This window comes from Acartia tonsa, chromosome 9 (assembly GCF_053477335.1).
Source record: "Acartia tonsa isolate MP-2025a chromosome 9, ASM5347733v1, whole genome shotgun sequence".
Taxonomy (NCBI): Eukaryota; Metazoa; Arthropoda; class Copepoda; order Calanoida; family Acartiidae; genus Acartia; species Acartia tonsa.
In genome coordinates, this window is record NC_137268.1 from 236,272 (window position 1) to 257,500 (window position 21,229).

Here is a 21,229-nt window from a genome sequence, read left to right on the forward strand (position 1 = left end):
TATCATCCGTTGTCATAATGATCTATCTATCTATCTATCTATCTGTCTATCTATCTATTTATCTAACTATCTATCTATCTATCTATCTATTTATCTATCTATCTATCTATCTATCTAACTATCTATCTATCTATCTATCTATTTATCTATCTATCTATCTAACTATCTAACTATCTAACTATCTATCTATCTATCTATTTATCTATCTGTAGGGAGGAGAGGGAGGGGACATTGGACTGTAATTTGAACTGGTACCCAAAGTTTTATAAACACATCTCATTTATTACTTTGGGTAATTAATTGGTTGGTACAAAATAGCAGTGTCCAGATTTTTCTCCTAATTATTCTATTAAAGGGGTAATTTTGTCTATTATAATAGTTCATATCAATTTATATATTGTCGTTTTAAATTAAAAATTTGTAAATGTTTGGGGTCATTTAGGGTGGTGGTACCCTCTCTAAAAATAAGTTTTAATACTGTCCAGAACCTATGAGAAGCTCCTCTGTAAAGGAGAACCATGTAGGTACCGCAGTTACAGAGATCCCTTGGTACAGACAAACATCCTGTTACTTTTATACTTTTACTTACTTACTTACTTTTACTTACATTTCCAGGAAATATGGTTCTAAACTGTAAAGGAGAATCATTTCGGTTCAGCCGTTACAAAGATCCTTTGGTGCAAACAGACACAGATCTTGTTACTTTTTTTACAGGGATCTAAAGGGATAGGACAATTCCCTATCAATTGATAAACATCCCATTGATGACATATAAATATGGAGCATGATTAACTATAAAACTTCCATGGCAGATGGGCTGCTTTTAGGCAGGTTTTTAGCCACTTTTATATTTTTCCCATATTTCCCTATATCTTTGGTGTTTTTGGTTCGATTTTCCCATGGTTCCAAAGGATTTTTGTGTTGACAGAAGAAAGGACAAGTACTTTTTTTTTGATTTTTTTACATATTTCCGCATATCTTTGTTGGTTTAATGTCTGATTTTTAAAGTTTTTGTGAATAATAGTATCAAAATTATATTTCCAGTTGATGAAATTGACTTGAACACATATATTTCAAATTGGGATGTACTATATGGGATATTTTAGTATTTTGCTAACATAAAATGCTTTTTACCTGGATGACCCTGCCAGGTTTGCTGGCTTAGTGTGCCTGCCAGGATGGAGATATTCAAACTCTCAGTTATGTAAAATACCCATTTTTGAAAAGTCACCTAATTATACCCCTTTTTTCAGCCTACCCCCCCCCCCCTCTAACCATTAGGGGTTAAGCTAATTAGCGTCACCAGTCAGTCATAGCAACCATGGATACTATTTTAAAGTCTTTATTATGCCGCAGTGTAACTTTTAAGATTTGCCTTAAAACAAGGATGACAACAACCATAAGTAGCAAAGCTAAAAAATTATGAATCGGCTTCTGGAAAAATTATCAATAGAGTATGTCATATGTCTATCTTTAATAGAAGCTGAGAAAACCACGCTTTCCCCATAGCGTTACGGGCTTACTGACATACGGACAGACAAAGTGAATTATAGAGTAGCTTCGCTTCCAAAAATAAGATTCTAAATTAAATAATTTATTAGCTAAGTTCTTTTTTTTTAACAAAACTACATACATTTTACATCTAAGTATCTAAATTTATTTTCTCTAAAAAATTAAAATAAATTTAAATCATAACTTTAGGTACATTATGTTAAATAAAAATAAATAAATAAATAATAAATGACTAGGTTGTTATAATAATGTTATTTAAAAAAAACTCAAAAATAAATGCCCTAATAATTTGTTAAAAAATAAAATTATATTTTTTTACAAAAAAAAACAATAAAATTGAAAATTAAATGAAACAGTATAAAACAATATAAATATAAAAAACTTAATAAAAAAGTATTTTTTTAATGATTATTTTTCTATAAATACAAAAATGGCTATTAATATGGTGGTATTTTAGGCGGTTTTCACCCTCCTTTCAATGTCTGACTATAAAATCATAGAATAAAAAGATTCAGAAGAAAAAGTAGGCTTTTCTATTCTATTACTTCATATTCTATGATATCTATGATAATATCCAAAATGTTTTTTAAAATTAAAAGTTTCCATTCTTAAAAACATAGCAAGAGTTATAAAATTACAGACAATTGTCCTATTATGTAAAGTACCATATTAGGTCCTGTAATGTTTCTAGAATTGGAGTGCTCCAAGGTAGCATATTAGGTCCTATTATGTTTCTAGAATTGGAGTGCCCCAAGGTAGCATATTAGGTCCTATGATGTTTCTAGAATTGGAGTGCTCTAAGGTAGCATATTAGGTCCTATTATGTTTCTAGAATTGGAGTGCTCCAAAGTAGCATATTAGGTCCTATTATGTTTCTATAATGGAGTGCTCCAAGGTAGCATATTAGGGGTCTTCTATTTTCCGAATCCATGGAAGGAGGATGGGGGAGGGTGGTAGGTGGCATCCTTCCATTTGGACAAGTCTATCCTGGGCAGGACGCCGGACTTGCACGGGATACGTGGGTTGATCTCATGATCAGGCAGCACCATAGCGTACACCTGGATAGATGATAGATTGATAGATAGATAGACAGAAAGACCCACAGACACTCAAACAGACAGACAAACTGAATGCCAGACAGGAAAAAAGACAAACAGATAGACAAACAGACAGACAAACATATAGATAGACAGACAGTTAGATAGATAGATATACAGACAGACAGACAAACAAACAAACAGACAAACAGACAGACATATAGATAAATAGATAGATAATTGGATATTTTACAGATCATCAGAGTTGTTGCACAAGATTCTTTACAGCTTAGCAGACGGACTGACACGCACACAGACAGACAGACAAACACACAGACAAACAGACAGACAGACAGATAGATAGATAGATAGATACCTGGACATTTTCCAGATCATCAGAGTTATCACACAAGATCCTTGACAGCTTGACGTGTCTGATCTCATTCAACTGCTCCAGCGTGAAGCTGCTGGGCCAGCCGCCATTCTCATACCAGAATCTGTCCCCATATCTAAAAATATTGGTTGAAAAGTTTGGACACTAACAATGTAGATGGATGTAGAATCAGTCCCCAAAGTTGTTGAGCCAATAAATAATAAAACTTTGGGAACTAATATAAAAGAGTAAATTGTTCTCATATACCAGAATATGCCCCTATTTCTGAAATAAATATTGGTTGTAAAGTTTGGACACTAACAATGTAGATGGATGTAAAATAAGGGATCTAAAGGGATAAGACAATGGCCGATAGAATGATGTACAAAATTACCCTGTCTGAAGAGTAAACACTCAACTTCATGAGCCAACCAATCAAAATTCACTAAGCGTCCCCAAAGTTGTTATGCCAATGTATAAGAAAACGGTAATATAAAAATTTGGGGACTAGTTTAATAGAGTACAGTTGGACTGTTTATTACACTGGTACCCAAAGTTTTTCAATAATGTTTACTTCCTTGGGGACTATATTGAATTTTGATTAGTTAGATCATTAAGTTGAGTGTTTCAACCACTTATTGTAATCTACAGATAGGGTAGTTTTTTGCATCATCATTGTGAATGTACATTAATTTATCGGCTATTGTCTTACCCCTTTAGATCCCTGAGTTTTATATATTTATTTTTAACATCGTATTATAGACAGCTTTTTTATACTGGTACCCAAAGTTTTATACTGGTACCCAATGTTTTATTCTGGTACCCAAAGTTTTATACTAGTACCCAAAAATTTATACTGGTACCCAAAGTTTTATACTAGTACCCAAAGTTTTATACTCGTACCCAAAGTTTTATACTGGTACCTGAAATTGTGGAACTGTTTGCTGATGATGCAGGCAAAGGTTGGACCGACCATGGAGCCAGGCAACGGTTGTTCGGTCACTCCGGCCGTCCACAGGTCAATGTCTTCGGGGGTGGCGTACTCGTCTGCGTATGCCTAGGATAGATAGATAGATAGATAGATAGATATATAGATAGACAGACAGACAGACAGACAGATAGATAGATAGATATATAGATACTCGTCTGTGTATGCCTGTAATAAATTACATTAACTGAATGAAATCAATTGATTAAGCAGTCCTTTTTAAAGCAAAGCTTTTTTATAATTAGAGTTGGTCCATCCGTCCGGAATCGATAGTTAAAATTTAGGCAGTTAGAATTGTCCTATTGCTTCAAACCTTTTAAACATCAAAAGATGACAATAAAGTAAGAGAGATAATATACAAAATAGATAGATAGATAGATAGATAGATAGATAGATAGATAGATAGATAGATAGATAGATAGATAGATAGATAGATAGATAGATAGATAGATAGATAGATAGATAGATAGATAGATAGATAGATAGATAGATAGATAGATAGATAGATAGATAGATAGATAGATAGATAGATAGATAGATAGATAGATAGATAGATAGATAGATAGATAGATAGATAGATAGATAGATAGATAGATAGATAGATAGATAGATAGATAGATAGATAGATAGATAGATAGATAGATAGATAGATAGATAGATAGATAGATAGATAGATAGATAGATAGATAGATAGATAGATAGATAGATAGATAGATAGATAGATAGATAGATAGATAGATAGATAGATAGATAGATAGATAGATAGATAGATAGATAGATAGATAGATAGATAGATAGATAGATAGATAGATAGATAGATAGATAGATAGATAGATAGATAGATAGATAGATAGATAGATAGATAGATAGACAGATAGATAGACATATAGATAGATAGATAGATAGATAGATAGATAGATAGATAGATAGATAGATAGATAGATAGATAGATAGATAGATAGATAGATAGATAGATAGATAGACATATAGATAGATAGATAGATAGATAGATAGATAGATAGATAGATAGATAGATAGATAGACAGACAGATAGATAGATAGATAGATAACCTACCTTAATGGATTTATTAGCCATAACTCCATGGAGATCATCCCAAGTTGTCATAGGCTTCAAGCCGCACCACTCTCTCCACCTAAATAAAATTATTAGATTATTAGATTATTAGATCCAATGGATATTTGGTACCCAAAGTTTTTTTGGTACCCAAATTTTTTATGGGTACCCAAATAGATGCTTATATATATAGATAGATAAATAGATAGTAAGATAGACTGAAAGATTTTAATATAAATAGGTTGATTGATAGATAGTTAGATAGATAGATAGAAAGATAGATAGATAGTAAGATAGATAGATAGTTAGATGGATAGATAGATAGATAGACTGATATATTAAGAAATAGATAGATAGATAGATTGACAGATAGATAGATAAATAGACTGACAGATTAAGAAATAGATAGATAGATAGATTGACAGATAGATAGATAAATAGACTGACAGATTAAGAAATAGATAGATAGATAGATTGACAGATAGATAGATAAATAGACTGACAGATTAAGAAATAGATAGATAGATAGATTGACAGATAGATAGATAAATAGACTGACAGATTAAGAAATAGATAGATAGATAGATTGACAGATAGATAGATAAATAGACTGACAGATTAAGAAACAGATAGATAGATAGATTGACAGATAGATAGATAAATAGACTGACAGATTAAGAAATAGATAGATAGATAGATTGACAGATAGATAGATAAATAGACTGACAGATTAAGAAACAGATAGATAGATAGATTGACAGATAGATAGATAAATAGACTGACAGATTAAGAAATAGATAGATAGTCTGTTTGCAAATCTGTTAGTTGTCTGTTTTACTTTTATCCTTTTAATTAGAAAGAATTCAAAATATTTTAATAGATCTCTAAATTGTCTCAAAGAAAGTAAAGTAAAGTCTTTTTATTTTCAACTAGCGGCTTTGCCCTTAAAAGCCTCTAGGGGCACTTAAGGTGGAAGAGGGAAAGTCAATCCCCTCCCCATTTTCAATTTGAGTTTTCAAAAAAAAAGTAAAAATAAAACTTTTTTTTCGAGGGGTGGTGTCATTTTTTATTTAAACGGTGGGGTTACCCTCCACAAAACTAGTTAAAAACCTTCCCTGGACCCATAAGAAGCTACACTGTAAAGGAGAACCATATTGGTTTGGCGGTTAGCAAGATCCTTTTCTACAACTTTAAATGATAGGATAAGGCCTTATTTTGGAACCTCGATAACCTCTAGAGGACAGGTACCAGAAACAGACAACAAACTCTTTGATTATCCAACCTTTGCCTTAAAGTCCTTAACCATGCATGGAAGTTGAACAAATTTATAAGTCAAGGTATAACCCCTATTTACATGAATAGTCAAGTGCTTCTGTGCCTCAATGACCAATAAATTGATGTACATTCCCAATGATGATACACAAATTACCAATTATGTACATTAAAACGTTTGAATACTCAACTTAATGAATCAAAAATTTACTCTTCCCCAAAGTAAGTTGTTAAGCCAACGAATAAGAAAACGTTATCATAAAACTTTAAGGACTAGTGTAATAAACAGCCCATTGTCCTCTCTCTCTATCTCTCTCTCTCTCTCTCTCTCTCTCTCTCTCTCTCTCTCTCTCTCTCTCTCTCTCTCTCTCTCTCTCTATCTATCTCTCTCTCTCTCTCTCTCTCTCTCTCTCTCTCTATTTCTCTCTCTATCTCTCTACAAGTGCCTGACATAGCAGCAAATCTTTCTCTTTGTATTATAGACAGCTTTCCGCGGACATTATCCGCGGATAGCATGACTGACACAACCGGTTCTAATCCAGCGGATTGTAAGCGGATTTGTATTTCTTTGCTGATTTGTTTACACTCTAGATTAAATCTCAAGTGTTGAAATATTTCCTGACATTTTGACCTGAACAATTAAATGGAATCCAGGGATCTAAAGGGATAAGACCATGGCCGATTAATTAATGTACATCAACCTGTACTATACATATCTCTGTCTATCTGTCTGTCTATCTGTCTGTCTATCTGTATGTCCATCTGTCTGTCTATCTGTCTGTCTATCTGTATGTCTATCTGTCTGTCTATCTGTCTGTCTATCTGTCTGTTTATCTGTCTGTCTATCTATCTGTCTATATGTCTGTCTATCTGTCTATTTGTCTGTCTGTATATCTGTCTGTCTATCCTTCTGTCTATCTGTCTGTATATTTGTCTGTCTAAATATCTGTTTGTCTGTCTGTCTGTATATCTTTTCTATCTATCTGTCTGTCTATATGTCTGTCTATCTGTCTGTATATATATATCTGTCTATCTGTCTGTCTATCTGTCTATTTGTCTGTCTGTATATCTGTCTGTCTATCCTTCTGTCTATCTGTCTGTATATTTGTCTGTCTAAATATCTGTTTGTCTGTCTGTCTGTATATCTGTCTATCTATCTGTCTGTATATCTGTCTATCTATCTGTCTGTCTATCCTTCTGTCTATCTCCCTGTCTATCTGTCTGCATATCCATCCCCAATGATAATACACAAAAGTACCCCTTCATTGGATAACAATTAGTGGTTGAAACATTTGGATACTCAATTTAACGTTTCAACCACTAATTGTAATTTATAAAATGGGTAATTTTGTGTGTCATCATTGGGTATATACATCAATTTATCGGCCATTGTCTTATCCCTTTAGATCCTTGACAAAAAAAACAGTATTTCTTTTAATCAAACGATTAATTGAAATATTTTAAGAAGCGAAGATTTTTCTACAATTAGGGTCGGTCAATACATTTATAAAATTAGGTATGTTAGTATTATTCTATCGATTTTAAACTTTGCATGGTAATTCCTGTAACTGGTATGATTTGGAAAGCGTAGCAACTTAGAATCAGTGTATTGGTCAGTTCGTTCATTTAGAAGTGGGGGGAGGGTAGATATACCACACTTTTCTGGGATCTTGCTGCGTCAAGTATCAACTGTTGGGAATATCAAAGGATGACTCCATGCAAAATTTGAGCCGGATCCGGCCAAAACCGGCCGTGAATTTTATAAAAAACCGGTTTTTTCCGGTTTTTAGGGGGTATCTGTAAATCGATTCAGCTGGAGCAAAACCGGTTGGAGGTACAAAAAATTTTACTTCACATGAAATTTAGCCAATGCAATTGCCTACAAAAATGTACTTCATCATCAACTTGATTGGACAACTCTTTCCTCTCCTAAATGTCCATTAAAACCTCGGAAACGGCAAAAATCGCCAAAAATCACGCCTTCGGCGGCGAATAACGGCTAAACGGTCAGTCGGAGGCGAATGAAACATAAATAAAGAACTGACCGCCTCGAAAAGTTGTTCAATATCAAAGAGATGTTTGAAGTCTCTAAAACGACTCCTTCCCCTCCTTTAAGGGGAAAAACTGAAAAAACGTCATTTTCAAAAGTATGCCCACTTCGTGAGTGTGGGGGGCACTGAACCCGTCACCCCTGGGTCACCAAATATAAAGACTAGGCGGCTCACATTGCTGAATTTTCACCAAGTGAAAGTCTTGTGTCATTATCTCTTATGAGAAAAAAGTTATTAATGAATTAAAATTTCAAATTGTGATTTTTTGATGGATTTCTTTGATGAAATGACAGGCCGGTCAATTTTTAGGCCATTTTTTGCGGTTTTTGGGCCGTCACGCCCAAACGGTTTGAGATAATCTCACGGGAACTTTTGCCCGACCTAAGTCTGGTTATTTGTGAGGTCTAATAAAAAAAAATCCCTGATTGGATGAAGCACGACGTCGCTGCGCGCCGTCAAAAATCGCTGGTCGTCTCATTTTGCCCCCTCAAACCCTCACCTCGTGCCATTTTTCTGTGTAAAGATTATTATTATAATCTTTTGCGTAAGTCTGATTTTTGTTCCTAGACCTCACAAATAACCAGACTTAGGTTGGGCAAAAGGTCCCGTGAGATTATCTCAAACCGTTTGGGCGTGACGGCCCAAAAACCGCAAAAAATGGCCTAAAAATTGACCGGCCTGTCATTTCATCAAAGAAATCCATCAAAAAATCACAATTTGAAATTTTAATTCATTAATAACTTTTTTCTCATAAGAGATAATGACTCAAGACTTTCACTTGGTGAAAATTCAGGAATGTGAGCCGCCTAGACTTTATATTTGGTGACCCAGGGGTGACGGGTTCAGTGCCCCCCACACCCACGAAGTGGGCATACTTTTGAAAATGACGTTTTTTCAGTTTTTCCCCTTAAAGGAGGGGAAGGAGTCATTTTAGAGACTTCAAGCATCTCTTTGATATTGAACAACTTTTTGAGGCGGACATTTCTTTATTTATGTTTCATTCGCCTCCGACTGACCGTTTAGCCGTTATTCGCCGCCGAAGGCGTGATTTTTGGCGATTTTTGCCGTTTCCGAGGTTTTAATGGACATTTAGGAGGGGAAAGAGTTGTCCAATCAAGTTGATGATGAAGTACATTTTTGTAGGCAATTGCATTGGCTAAATTTCATGTGAAGTAAAATTTTTTGTACCTCCAACCGGTTTTGCTCCAGCTGAATCGATTTACAGATACCCCCTAAAAACCGGAAAAAACCGGTTTTTTTTATAAAATTCACGGCCGGTTTTGGCCGGATCCGGCTCAAATTTTGCATGGAGTCATCCTTTGATATTCCCAACAGTTGATACTTGACGCAGCAAGATCCCAGAAAAGTGTGGTATATCTAGGGGAGGGGATAGGGTAAAGGTGGTGAAAAGGGGAATTTGTTATTTTAGCCAGCTGCGAGTTTCACATTATTAGAGAACATGAAATTCTTGTGACTGACGTATATCCATGACTTGTTAATTTTAGGGTAGCTTCGCTTCTAAAAAGCCACATTGTAAGTAAGTAAACTAATTCTTGTCAATTGACAGTTTAACCCTTTTTGGACGAGACAAATATTTGCTGCAAAAAAGTTTAACAAACCATGGATCTAAACTTCTAAAGGGATAAGACAATGGCCGATAAATTGATATACTTCCCCAATCAAGATACACAAAGTTACCCCTTTTGTAGATTATAATTATTGGACATTCAACTAAATGAACCAAACAATCAAAATCAAGAAAACGTTTATTATAAAACTTTGGGGACTAGTGTAATAAACATCCCATTGTCCCCTCCCTCCCTAAAATATATCCTATATTTTAAAATGTGTACGTTTGTATGTCCAATAAAATCTCAAAAACGGCCAAGTCTGACTCAAAGGGTTAGAATGACATCTGTTTAGTTTAAATGTCTCTGCATGTTTGCCCAGGGAGTGAGGGGACATTGGGCTGTTTATTACACTAGTCCCCAAAGTTTTCTTTTTCCTTAGCTTGACAACTTTGGAGATTTTTAATAAATTTTGATTGGGTGGTTCATTAAGTTAGGTGTCTAAACGTTTCAACCATTAATTGTAATCTACAGAAAAGGGTAATTTTGTGTATCATCATTGGGGATGTATGTCAAATTACCGGCTATTGTCTTATCCCTTTAGATCCCTTAATAAAAAAAAACAATCAAAATTCACTAAAGTCCCCAAAGTTGTTAAGACAACGAATAAGAAAACGTTATCATAAAACTTTGGGGACTAGTGTAATAAACGGTCCATTGTCAATTTATCTCAGAGAGATAGGGGACAATAGGCTGTTTATTACACTAGTCCCCAACGTTTTAACGTTTTCTTATTCGTTGGCCCAACAACTTTGGGGACCTTTAGTCAATTTTATATTTGTTCAGTGTTCAAACTTTTCAACCACTAATTGTAATCTACAGAAGGAATAATTTTGGAGATATTAATCTAATTTTCGGCCATTGTCCTATCCCTTTAGATCCCTGGATGCATGTCACTTGAAAAAATTCCTCAACTGACAGTATTATAGACAGCTATCCGCGGACATTATCCGCGGATAGTATGGCTGAGAACCGGTTCTAATCCAGCGGATTGTAAGCGGACAAATGTCACTTGAAAAAATTCCTCAACTGACAATAATCGAAGTTTAAACACATTAATTCTTATTTCAAAAAGTAAGTCTTATAAAGTTTTTTGATTAAAAACTGCGCATTTTGAGAGTTTTTAGATTGATTTGATACCCAAATTGTTCAAACATATCTAGAGGGGACAATGGACTGTTTATTAAACAAGTCAAAAGTCAAAAACAAGACAAAAGTCCCCAAAGTTCTATTATAATGAAATCTTATTCGTTGGCTTAACAACTTATTCAATTTTTTGATTGTTTTTTTTTTTCATTAACTTGAGTGTCCAAACGTTTCAACGTAATTTAACACCTTAAGTTCTTTGTAATTTTTTGAGTCATCCTTTCTTGCTCCATAGAACCTTTAAATTTTGTAGTGCACCCTTTATCTAGCTGCGTAGAATCTTTGAGTTTTATTTGGCACATACTTTGTCTCGCCGTTTAGAATTTTGTGTTTTATTTGGGACATCCTGCATCTTATAGTTTTCTAAGTACCCAAAGTTTTCTTGGTACCCAAAGTTTTCTTGGTACCCAAAGTTTTCTTGGTACCCAAAATTTCTTGGTGCCCAAAGTTTTCTTGACACCCAAAGTTTTCTTGGTACCCAAAGTTTTTTTGGTACCCAAAGTTTTCTTGGTACCCAAAGTTTTCTTGGTACCCAAAGTTTTCTTGGAACCCAAAGATTCTTGGTACCCAAAGTTTTCATAGTACCCAAAATTTTCTTGGTACCCAAAGTTTTCTTGGTACCCAAAGTTTTCTTGGTACCCAAAGTTTTCTTGGCACCCAAAGTTTTCTTGGCACCCAAAGTTTTCTTGGCACCCAAAGTTTTCTTGGCACCCAAAGTTTTCTTAGTACCCAAAGTTTTTCTGGTACCCAAAGTTTTCTTGGCACCCAAAGTTTTTCTTGGTACCCAAAGTTTTCTTGGTACCCAAAGTTTTTCTGGTACCCAAAGTTTTCTTGGTACCCAAAGTTTTCTCGGTACCCAAAGTTTTCTTGGTACCCAAAGTTTTCTTGGTACCCAAAGTTTTCTTGGTACCCAAAGTTTTCTCGGTACCCAAAGTTTTCTTGGTACCCAAAGTTTTCTCGGTACCCAAAGTTTTCTTGGTACCCAAAGTTTTCTTGGTACCCAAAGTTTTATGGTACCCAAAATTTCTTGGTACCCAAAGTTTTCTTGGCACCCAAAGTTTTCTTGGCACCCAAAGTTTTCTTGGCACCCAAAGTTTTCTTGGCACCCAAAGTTTTCTTAGTACCCAAAGTTTTTCTGGTACCCAAAGTTTTCTTGGTACCCAAAGTTTTCTTGGCACCCAAAGTTTTATGGTACCCAAAATTTCTTGGCACCCAAAGTTTTATGGTACCCAAAATTTCTTGGTACCCAAAGTTTTCTTGACACCCAAAGTTTTCTTGGTACCCAAAGTTTTCTCGGTACCCAAAGTTTTCTTGGTACCCAAAGTTTTATGGTACCCAAAATTTCTTGGTACCCAAAGTTTTCTCGGTACCCAAAGTTTTCTTGGTACCCAAAGTTTTCTTGGCACCCAAAGTTTTCTTGGTACCCAAAGTTTTCTTGGTACCCAAAGTTTGTCTTACCTGTTGTAGCTGGGAATAGCATGGTCCCGACCTCTCTGGATGTTCAGGGCAGCCAGATCCAGGCCAAACTTCTTGCCAGGCTCCTAGATAGATAGTAGATAGATAGATAGAAAGATAGATAGATAGATAGATAGATAAATAGATAGATGGATGTTCAGGGTAGCCAGATCCAGGCCAAACTTCTTGCCAGGCTCCTAGATAGTTAGATAGATAGATAGATTGATAGATATATAGATAGATAGATAGATAGATAGATAAAAAGATAGATAGATGGATTGATTTATAGATAGAAAAATAGATTGGTAGAAAAAACAGATAGATAGATTGATTTATAGATAGATAGATAATAGAAAATTGGGTAAAAAGATAGATTGATAGATAGATAGATAGATAGAATGGTAGATTAAAGATAGATGGAAAAATAGAAAAGTAGATAAATCCTTTATATTTTTGTGGTTACTCTTGGGAGGGTGGTGGTACCCTCCCCCAAAATAGTCATAAACCTTCACGGGACCTATGAAAGGTACTCTGTAAAGGAGATCCCGATCGGTTCAGCGGTTAGCGAGATCCTTCGGTACAGACATGTACACAAACACACTTACATACTGTTACTTTATTGGAACTCATTATAGAAATGATTACATATTTCAAGTAAAAAAAAAAACATTTAAAGTGCCACTAGCCGATAATAATATGATGAAAAAAAGAAAATTGGTTGAATGAATATCAACCAATAGGAGGGCTTTATTGTGTCACATGACAAAAAATCAGCCAATAGTAGGGCATTTTGTATACAAAATGAATGAATATCAACCAATAGGAGGGCTTTATTTAATCAAGTAACAAAATTGAGCCAATAGGAGGGCTTTATTTTGTCACGTGACAAAAATCAGCCAATAGGAGGGCTTTATTTTGTCACGTGACAAAAAGTCAGCCAATAGGAGGGCATATCATACCTGGAAGAGATGGTTGGTAACTTCTTGAGTGACAGAATCATCCAGAGCTTGAGCAACCTAAATTAAGTGAAATTAGTGGTTGTAACGTTTGAACACTCAACTTAATGAACCAACCAATTAAAATTAACCAAAGCTTGAGCAATCATTTTCTGTTTGTCGGTCTGTCCTTCAGCTTATCTGTCTGTCTATATGTCTGTCTATCTGTCTTTTTATCTGTCTGTCTATATATCTGTCTTTCTATCTATCTATCTATCTATCTTTCTATCTGTCTGTCTATCTGTCTATCTATCTATCTGTCTATCTATCTTTCTATCTATCTGTCTATCTTTATGTCTATCTTCTGTCTATCTATCTGTTTATATATTTGTCTTTCTATCTGTCTATTTATCTGTCTATCTATCTGTCCCATGAGGTAAGCATATTTGTTGGCTTATCAGCTTTAGGGACGTTTATCGTATTCATTCGAATCTGGTGGATAAGAACCGGTTCTAATCCATACGAAAAAAATATGTCTAACATCGTATTATAGCCCATCGTATTTAGCCCGTGCCTTCGGCACCTCGGGGCTAAAAAAAACTGGTTCTAATCTTATAATTGTACATTCTATATCCGCGAAAAGCTGTTAATAATACAATGCTAGAAATAACTATTATTGAATTTATATTGGTTAGTTCAATAAGTTTGGCGTCCAAACATTTCAACCACTAATTGCAAGCTACATTAGGGGGTAATTTTGTGTATCATCATTGGGAATGTACATCAATTTATTGGCCATTGTCTTATCCCTTTAGATCCCTGAGTTGTATATGTATTCATAAATCGTATTATAGACAGCTTTCCGCGGATAATATGCGGATAGTAAAGGACTGAGAACCGGATCTAATCCAGCGGATATTTACCTGGTTAACCAGACCCATGAGGTAAGCATCTGACCATCCGGGTTTGTACAGGTCATACGGCTGCTGCGTTTTATAGACAGCTTTCCGCGGATAGTATATGACTAAGAACCGGTTCTAATCCACCGGATATTTACCTGGTTAACCAGACCCATGAGATAGGCATCTGACCATCCGGGTTTGTACAGGTCGTATGGCTGCTGCAACATCTCGGATAACTTCTGAGATCCAACATATCTGTAATAAAATATATTTGAATGAATATCAACCAATAGGAGGGCTTCATTTTGTCATGTGACTTAAAATGAGCCAATAGGAGGGCTTTATTTTGTCACATGACTAAAAATCAGCCAATAGGAGGGCTTTATAGTCATACAGTTGCTGCAACATCTCGGATAACTTCTGAGATCCAACATATCTAGAAAAAAATATATCAACCAATAGTACGGCTTCATTTTGTCACGTGACTAAACATAAAAGAGAAGGAGAGAGTGTTCGGATATTTGGCATTAGAAATCAGCTGAATATCTGGTAATAGAAATTAGCCGATATCCGGATATTAATAAGTTTTGGAGCCATACCTGTGGGTTTTAGACCATCTTTCAATAGTGGAGGGAAGAAGAGAGTTTCCGGATATCCGGCGTTATAAATCAGCCGGATATCTGGTATCAAAAATTAGCCAGATATCCGGATATTAATTAGTTTGGAAGCCATACCTGTGGGTTTTAGACCATCTTAAATAGTGGAGGGTAGGCAAGAATTTCTGGATATCCAGTATTATAAATCAGCCGGATATCCGGATATTAGAAATTAGCCGAATATACGGATATCAATATGTTTGGAAGCCATACCTATGAGTTTTAGACCATCTTTCAATAGTGTAGGGAAGGATACAGTTTTCAGATATCCAGCATTATAAATCAGCCTGATATCCGGTATTAGAAACCAGCCGGATATCCGGATATTAAAGCCATACCTGTGGGTTTTAGACCATCTTTCAATAGTGGAGGGAAGGAGATAGCTTCCAGATATCCGGTATTATAAATCAGCCGGATATTCGGTATCAAAAATTAGCCGGATATCGGATATTAATAAGTTTTGAAGTCATACCTGTAGGTTTTTGACCATCTTTCAATAGTAGAGGGAAGGAGAATTTGTCCAAATATCCAGTATTATAAATCAGCCAGATATCCGGATATTAGAAATCAGCCGAATATACGGATATCAATACGTTTTGAAGCCATACCTGTGGTTTTTTTAGACCATCTTTCAATAATTGAGGAAAGGAGAGAATGTCTAAATATCCGTTATTATAAATCAGCCGGATATCTGGTATCAAAAATTAGCCGGATATCCGGATATTAATTAGTTTGGAAGCCGTACCTGTGGGTTTTAGACCATATTTCAATAGTGGAGGGAGGGAGATAGTTTCCAGATATCCGGTATTGGTAATCAGCCGGATATCTGGTATGAGAAACCAGCTGGATAACCGGATATCCGGCCTAACCCTAGCTGAGAACCGGTTCTTATCCATCCGGATATTAATCGGTTTGGAAGTCATACCTGTGGGTTTTAGACCATCTTTCAATTGTGGAGGGAAGGAGAGAGTGTCCAAATCTGAAGGCGGCAGACACAAATCCACTGGCAGCTGTAGGGTTGGTGTATCTAAATAATCATCCATCTATTATTAATCTATTATCCATCTATTGTTTATCTATAGTCCATCTATTGTCTATCTATTATTACAAATCCACTGGCAGCTGTAGGGTTGGTGTAACTAAACAATTGCCCATTTATTGTTCTTCTATTATTCATCTATTATTAATCTATTGTTCATCTTTTGTTTATCTATTGTCCATCTATTGTCTATCTATTGTCCATCTATCATTTATCTATTATTTTTCTACTCTTATTCTATTATTATTCAATTTAATGTCCATCTATTATTAATCTATTGTCTATCTATCATTGACAAATTTTCCAACTACTGTTAATCTATTGTCAATCTATTGTCTTTCTACTGTTAATCTATTACAAATCCACTGGCAGCTGTAGGGTTGGTGTATCTAAAAAATTACCTATTATCCATCTGTTGTTCATCTCTTATCAATCTATTGTCCATCTATTGTTTATCTATTGTCTATCTATAATTTGTCTTTTTTTCAATCTATTGTCCCTCTTTTCCATCTATTGTTCATCTGTTGTCCATCTATTGACAATATATTACTTATCTATCATTGATTAATTGTCCATCTATTGACAATTTATTATTTATCTATCATTGATTAATTGTCCATCTATTGATTATCTATTGTCCATCTATTGACAATCTATTATTTATCTATCATTGATTAATTGTCCATCTATTGATTATCTATTGTCCTCCTATAATTAATCTATTGTCCATTTATTGTTTATCTATTATCTATCTATCATTAATCAAATGTACATTATAATATCTATCTATCCATTTATACCTCCATAAATCTCACTATCTATCTATCTATATACCTGTCATAGTATCCATCTATAAATCCATCAATCCATCTATCTATCCATATATCTATCTGTCTATATACCTGTCATAACGATCAAAGTATCCATCTTTCAGTAGAACCAAATCATGGGCCTATCTTCTATCCATCTATCTTTCTATCTATCTATCTATCTATCTATCTATCTATCTATCTACCTATATATCTACTTATCCATCTATCTATCTATCTATATACCTGTCATAACGGTCAAAGTATCCATCTTTCAGTAGAACCAAATCATGGGCCTATAGCATATTCATTAATGTAGCTCAATAACTTAGAGCAACATAGCTGAAACTTCAATATGTCTCTCTATGATAGCAGCCAAAAAATCACATTTTTCCTTAAATTCCTTAATCCATATCACCGACCGACTAAAAAAGTTAGTTATAAAGTAGATATTTTAAAGTTAGTATGTTTTTCAACCTATTTAAAAAAAACACACTATTCTAAGACATGAAGATATATTTCGATTTTAGCAATCATTTTAGCATTCATTTTGTCTCTTGTAAAAGTGAATCAAGCAATATTAGCTTGGTCGTTTTAGTTTAAAGTGGATTACCTAGATTACCTCGTACGGGCGGGATTACAGTCCAGGACCTTTTCGACTTGGTGTACTGTCTAGGTCCTGGTCCAGCAATCCAGGAGAACTAAGGATGACTGTTGCGCACCCTTCTCTGTCCAAACACCCAAGGATATTAGGTTAAGTAACATCCAACAGACAACCAACTTTCTGTGATGCACGACCTTTGTCTGAGAAGTCCCAACTGTGCATGGTAACGAGTTGCGCCTGTTTTGGGCCAAGGCATTCCCCCTACTCTATTTATGTCGCGCATCTGACATAGTAGCAGTAGGAACCATTTTTAACGTCTTTAGTTATGACGCGGTGTCGGTCCGAGATTCGAACCTATCACCTTCCCGATGACGAGCGGATGCGCTACGTGTTGAGCCACGGTCGCGGGTTTAGTTTAAAGTAGATACTCATATTGGATATTTAATACCAGCCTTGAAAATGAAAAATAAGTTAGTTAAAGAGTAAATACCAGAGAGAGAGAGAGGGGACAATAGGCTGTTTATTACACTAGTCCCCAAAAGTTTTACAATAACATTATAATATTCGTTGGCTTAACAACTTTGGAGTGAATTCGGAATCATTAAGTTGAGTGTTCAAATTAATTTTGATCTACTGAAGGTGTAATTTTGTGTACAATCATTGTGAATGCACATCAATTTAATAGTCATTGTCTTGTCCCTTTAGATCCCTTAATAAATACTCAAATTAATTTGTAAAATCTTCACACAAAAACTCAGCAATCTATCTATGATAGCAACCAAGAAAGCTTAAAAACAAAGGAATGAGCACCAAAAGTAATAATTAACCAAAGTAATAAGTACCTAAAGTATTAAGTACCCAAAGTAGTAAGTACCCAAAGTAATAAGTACCCAATGTAGTAGGTACCCAAAGTAATAAGTACCCAAAGCAATAAGTACCCAAAGTAATAAATACCCAAAGTAATTAGTACCCCAAGTAATAAGTACCTAAAGTAATAAGTACCCAAAGTAATAAGTACCCAAAGTAATAAGTATCTAAAGTAATAAGTACCTAAAGTAATAAGTACCCAAAGTAATAAGTACCCAAAGTAATAAGTATCCAATGTAGCAGGTACCCAAAGTAATAAGTCCCCAATGTAGTAGGTACCCAAAGTAATAGGTACCCACAGCAATAAGTACCCAAAGTAATAAGAACCAAAAGTAATAGGTACTCAAAGTAGTAAGTACCCAAAGAAATAGGTACCCAAAGTAATAAGTACCCAAAGTAGTATGATAACATTATTGAACATGCCTGCATGACTTCTTTGCCCAGCACCATGGGTAGGAACTCGTTGAAGGTGATGTGCTGCACCAGAGCCGCGACTATGTGACGTGTCTCCTAGCATAGATAGATGGATATATAGATAGATGGATGGATAGATAGATAGATAGATAGATAGATAGATAGATTAGTATATAGATAGATAGTTAGAAGGTGATGTGCTGCACCAGTGCTGCGACAATGTGACGTGTCTCCTAGCATAGATAGATAGATATATAGATAGATGGATAGATAGATAGATAGATAGATAGATTAGTATATAGATAGATAGTTAGAAGGTGATGTGCTGCACCAGTGCTGCGACTATGTGACGTGTCTCCTAGCATAGATAGATGGATATATAGATAGATGGATGGATAGATAGATAGATAGATAGATAGATTAGTATATAGATAGATAGTTAGAAGGTGATGTGCTGCACCAGTGCTGCGACTATGTGACGTGTCTCCTACGATAGATAGATAGATAGGATAGATAGATAGATAGATAGATAGATAGATAGATAGATAGATAGATAATAGATAGATAGATAGATAGATAGATAGATGGATATATATATAGATAGATAGATAGATAAATAGATTGATCAATCGATTGATAGATAGATACATAGATAGATAGATAGATAGATAGATAGATTGATACATAGATTTATAGATAGATAGATAGATAGATAGATAGATAGATAGATAGATAGATAAATAGATAGATAGAAAGATAGATGAATAAATAAATAAATAGATAGATATGAGACTTGTATCCTAGGATATTAAATTTTTTATATATTCTTATGTGGAAATGTATAGAGGACAGATAGACATATAGAAAGATAGATAGATAAATAGATGGATAATATATATATATATATATATATATATATATAGATAGATAGATAGATAGATAGATAGATAGATAGATAGATAGATAGATAGATAGATAGATAAAATAGATAGATAGATAGATAGATAGATAGATAGATAGATAGATAGATAGATAGATAGATAGATAGATAGATAAATAGTTAGATAGATAGATTGATAGATAGATAGATAGATTGATAGATAGATAGATAAATAGATAGATAGATAAATAGATAGATGGATATATACATAGATAGATAGATAGATAGATAGATAGATAGATAGATAGATAGATAGATAGATATGAAACGTGTCTCCTACAATGTTAAATTTTTTATATATTCTTGTGTGGAAATGTATGGAGGACATTTTTAAAAGCGAAGCTGTTTTATAATTAGGGTTGGTCCGTCCGTACGTCCATCCGTCCGTCCGTACGTCCGTAACGGATAGCTTTTTCCGTTAATTTAGGCATGTTAGAATTGTCCTATCGATTTCAAATTTTGCATGGTGATTCCTTTAGTAGTTAGGTACGATTTAGAAAGCGTAGCAACTCTATTATCATTACCAAAATGTCCGTATGTCCATTTTAAACATGTTGATTTTTTTTACTTTTTTAACAACAAATTTTTATGTGATCTAATCATCCGATTGATCTGATTTTTGGTATAATGATTCCTGGGACAACAAAGTATAATGTAATAAGCGAAGCAACTCTATAATCAAGTCCTAAAAATGTAAGTATGTCCATAAAAATTATCCTGTATCAAGCAGTTTTTCAGCAAATTTACTTACAATTTTGCTTTGACTCTTATATATTTATATTATGATAATTAAGTTCTAACACTATACAAGTGTTAATGTCCGTTTGTCCTACCGTTTCAGTGCTTCGCTTTTATGGATGTTGTCATCCTTGTTAAATTATGTTTATTTGTAATTTAAATAATTTTAAAAATTTTTAAAAATTTTATTTTTTAAAAAATCTGTTAATGCTAATATTAATGCATAACATGGTGCTTTACAAATAATATTTTTTTTTCGTAGCGAAGCTACTCTATAATTTGAAATGTCCGTCTGTCCGTATGTCTGAAACGTTTTTGGGGAACCATTTTACATATTCCTACAGAATTTCATTAAGATTTGCTTATTGGTTAAGGTGCTAAATCGATTCCTAGGTTTTATGGATATTTATACTTATGGATGTTGTCATCCTTGTTTCATTCTATAGACTGGATGTATGTAGCCCTAATTTCTTATAGATAGAATGATGGATAGATAGATGTCTGGATAGATAGACAGACATGCAGACAGACGGACAGACTGATATAAAGATAGATAGAAAGACAGACAGATAGATAGATAGATATCAAGATAGACCAATAGATAGAGAGATAGATAGATAGATTTGTACCTGGAACAGAGTTTCATCATTCCATTGGGGGTTAAGATAGTAAGATAGATAGATAGACATACAGACATGCAGACAGACAGATAGGTAGTTGTATAGATATATAGACATGCAGACAGACAGACAGACAGACAGACAGACAGACAGACAGATAGATAGATA

The 21,229-nt window shown here is 34.4% G+C and overlaps 1 protein-coding gene across 1 annotated transcript in view; it reads right to left on the reverse strand.

The window, feature by feature from the left end:
- Positions 1-1,578: 1,578 nt before the first annotated feature.
- Positions 1,579-21,229, reverse strand: part of LOC145328381 (immunomodulatory peroxidase-like) — a 36,303-nt gene continuing 16,652 nt past the window's right edge. The window contains exons 14-23 of the mRNA XM_080172014.1: positions 18,773-18,859; positions 17,125-17,174; positions 15,956-16,057; positions 14,530-14,629; positions 13,497-13,553; positions 12,541-12,623; positions 4,986-5,064; positions 3,846-3,979; positions 2,926-3,058; positions 1,579-2,570 (exon numbers count right to left, since the gene is read on the reverse strand). Of these exons, the coding sequence (XP_080028140.1) occupies positions 2,427-2,570; positions 2,926-3,058; positions 3,846-3,979; positions 4,986-5,064; positions 12,541-12,623; positions 13,497-13,553; positions 14,530-14,629; positions 15,956-16,057; positions 17,125-17,174; positions 18,773-18,859 (969 nt within the window). The 3' untranslated portion in view covers positions 1,579-2,426. The remainder of the gene's footprint in view (positions 2,571-2,925; positions 3,059-3,845; positions 3,980-4,985; positions 5,065-12,540; positions 12,624-13,496; positions 13,554-14,529; positions 14,630-15,955; positions 16,058-17,124; positions 17,175-18,772; positions 18,860-21,229) is intronic.